General features: G+C 50.2%; 1 protein-coding gene across 1 annotated transcript in view; it reads right to left on the minus strand.

Annotated features, from left to right (window-relative positions):
* Positions 1-820: 820 nt before the first annotated feature.
* TPPP2 (tubulin polymerization promoting protein family member 2) overlaps positions 821-1616 on the minus strand; it is a 1877-nt gene continuing 1081 nt past the window's right edge. Inside the window, exon 3 of the mRNA XM_003803044.2 lies at positions 821-1093. Within this exon, the coding sequence (XP_003803092.1) occupies positions 893-1093 (201 nt within the window). The 3' untranslated portion in view covers positions 821-892. The remainder of the gene's footprint in view (positions 1094-1616) is intronic.

Raw genomic sequence — 1616 nt, forward strand, 5'->3', positions numbered from 1 at the left:
CTCTGGCCACCTTCCTGGGCTACCTGTGGCAGCCAGGAAGAGCTGCTGTTCCATGTGGACCATGATTGAGGTGAGGTGGGTAAAACTCACTTCTGGGCTGAGTGTTAATAAGGGATTGCCACAGGACGCGGTGGTTCAGCCTGTAATCCTAGCACTTTAGGAGCCCAGAGGCAAGTGGATTGCTTGAGCTCAGGAGTTCCAGACCAGCCTGAGCAAGAGCAAGACCCTGTTTCTACTAAAAATAGAAAAAACTAGCCAGGCATAGTGGAGGGTGCCTGTATTCCTGGCTACTTGGGAGACTGAGGCAAGGGGATCTCTTGAGCCTAAGAGTTTGAGTTTACTGTGAGCTAGGTTGATGATGTGGTACTCTACCATGTAAAAAAAAAAAGGGAGAATCCCCTGCCATAAATTGGTAATAGGAGTCAGGCTTCCCCAGCTGGCTTCCATTTCTCTTCCAACAAAACATAGAATACCATGTATGGGGAAGGTGGATGGGCAGGGGAGGGTCTAACAAGTATCATCTGGGCCAACATATCAGGAGTTGCTACTCCATTTTGGGAGGTGTGGTAGGGTGGACACCCGTGACATGTGAACACAAGTAGCAAATACTTTTGCCTTCACATCTCCTTTATTTCTTATCTCCAAATGTATCCTCTAGTCCTGTTCTTGTTGAGGGGATAGCTAACTTATGGCTGGCACATGGGGCTAAACAGATGAGAGGGTGTGTGGCTGAAGACCCTGACTCCCTGACCGTCTCTTCTCCCTCTCTCCACACCGGGGCCCATCTGTGCCTCACCCTCATTGAACAGAACTCATTAGCTGCTGCACACTCACATGTTTATTGTTTCTCCAGCTCCTTGGTGTTAAAGATGCAGGGTCGGGGGCTACTAGGCTAAGATGAGGCTCCTGCCGAATTCTTCTTGTCATAGGTGCCAGCGCCCTTGTAGCCACTCACATAGCCTGAGTTATCAGTCGTCTCTTCCCGTCCTGCGATGCCCTTGCCCTTGCCACTCTCATCAAAGCGCTCCTTGTGGCTGCCGGTGTACTTGCTGGTGTCGGTCAGACGGTCCACTGCACCCACTGTTGTTGCTTTCTATGGGTCAAATAATGGATTTGAGCCCTCTTCCTCCCTCTCCCCAAGATGGCCTTGAGATACTTAGAACTAGTGCTTAGAGCTCTTACTCTGCCTCGGGCATGGGACCACTTCTCTTAGGGCCAGATGCAGCTGTGGGCAGGTGCTCTAGCCAGAGCCCTGCACTCATAAGGGAAGGGGAGTCCAGAATATAGAGGGAATAACTTCCAGAGGAGTTATTTTGATCAGGCTACTGTGAGAGGACCTCATCCCTAGACCCAAGAGTAGAAAGATCTTTTTAGCACAGAGGGGACAATAAAGGCAGAGAGTAGGTGAGAGGCAGGAGGCCATAGATTAAGCCTTAAGTGAGAATAGGAAGAGGAGTGGGGATCCGGTACCAAGTCCTCTACACTAATGCCCTCAAAAGCCACCAAGCCCTAATTGTCTGGCTCAGATCCTGGAGACTTGGGAGTGAGTCTGAATCTACTATTAAAATGGCTATGTACTTTGGGCAAGTCACTTCCCCTCTCTGGGCCACAGCTTC

Source organism: Otolemur garnettii, unplaced genomic scaffold (genome assembly GCF_000181295.1).
Source record: "Otolemur garnettii isolate 467f Iridium unplaced genomic scaffold, OtoGar3 scaffold00276, whole genome shotgun sequence".
Taxonomy (NCBI): Eukaryota; Metazoa; Chordata; class Mammalia; order Primates; family Galagidae; genus Otolemur; species Otolemur garnettii.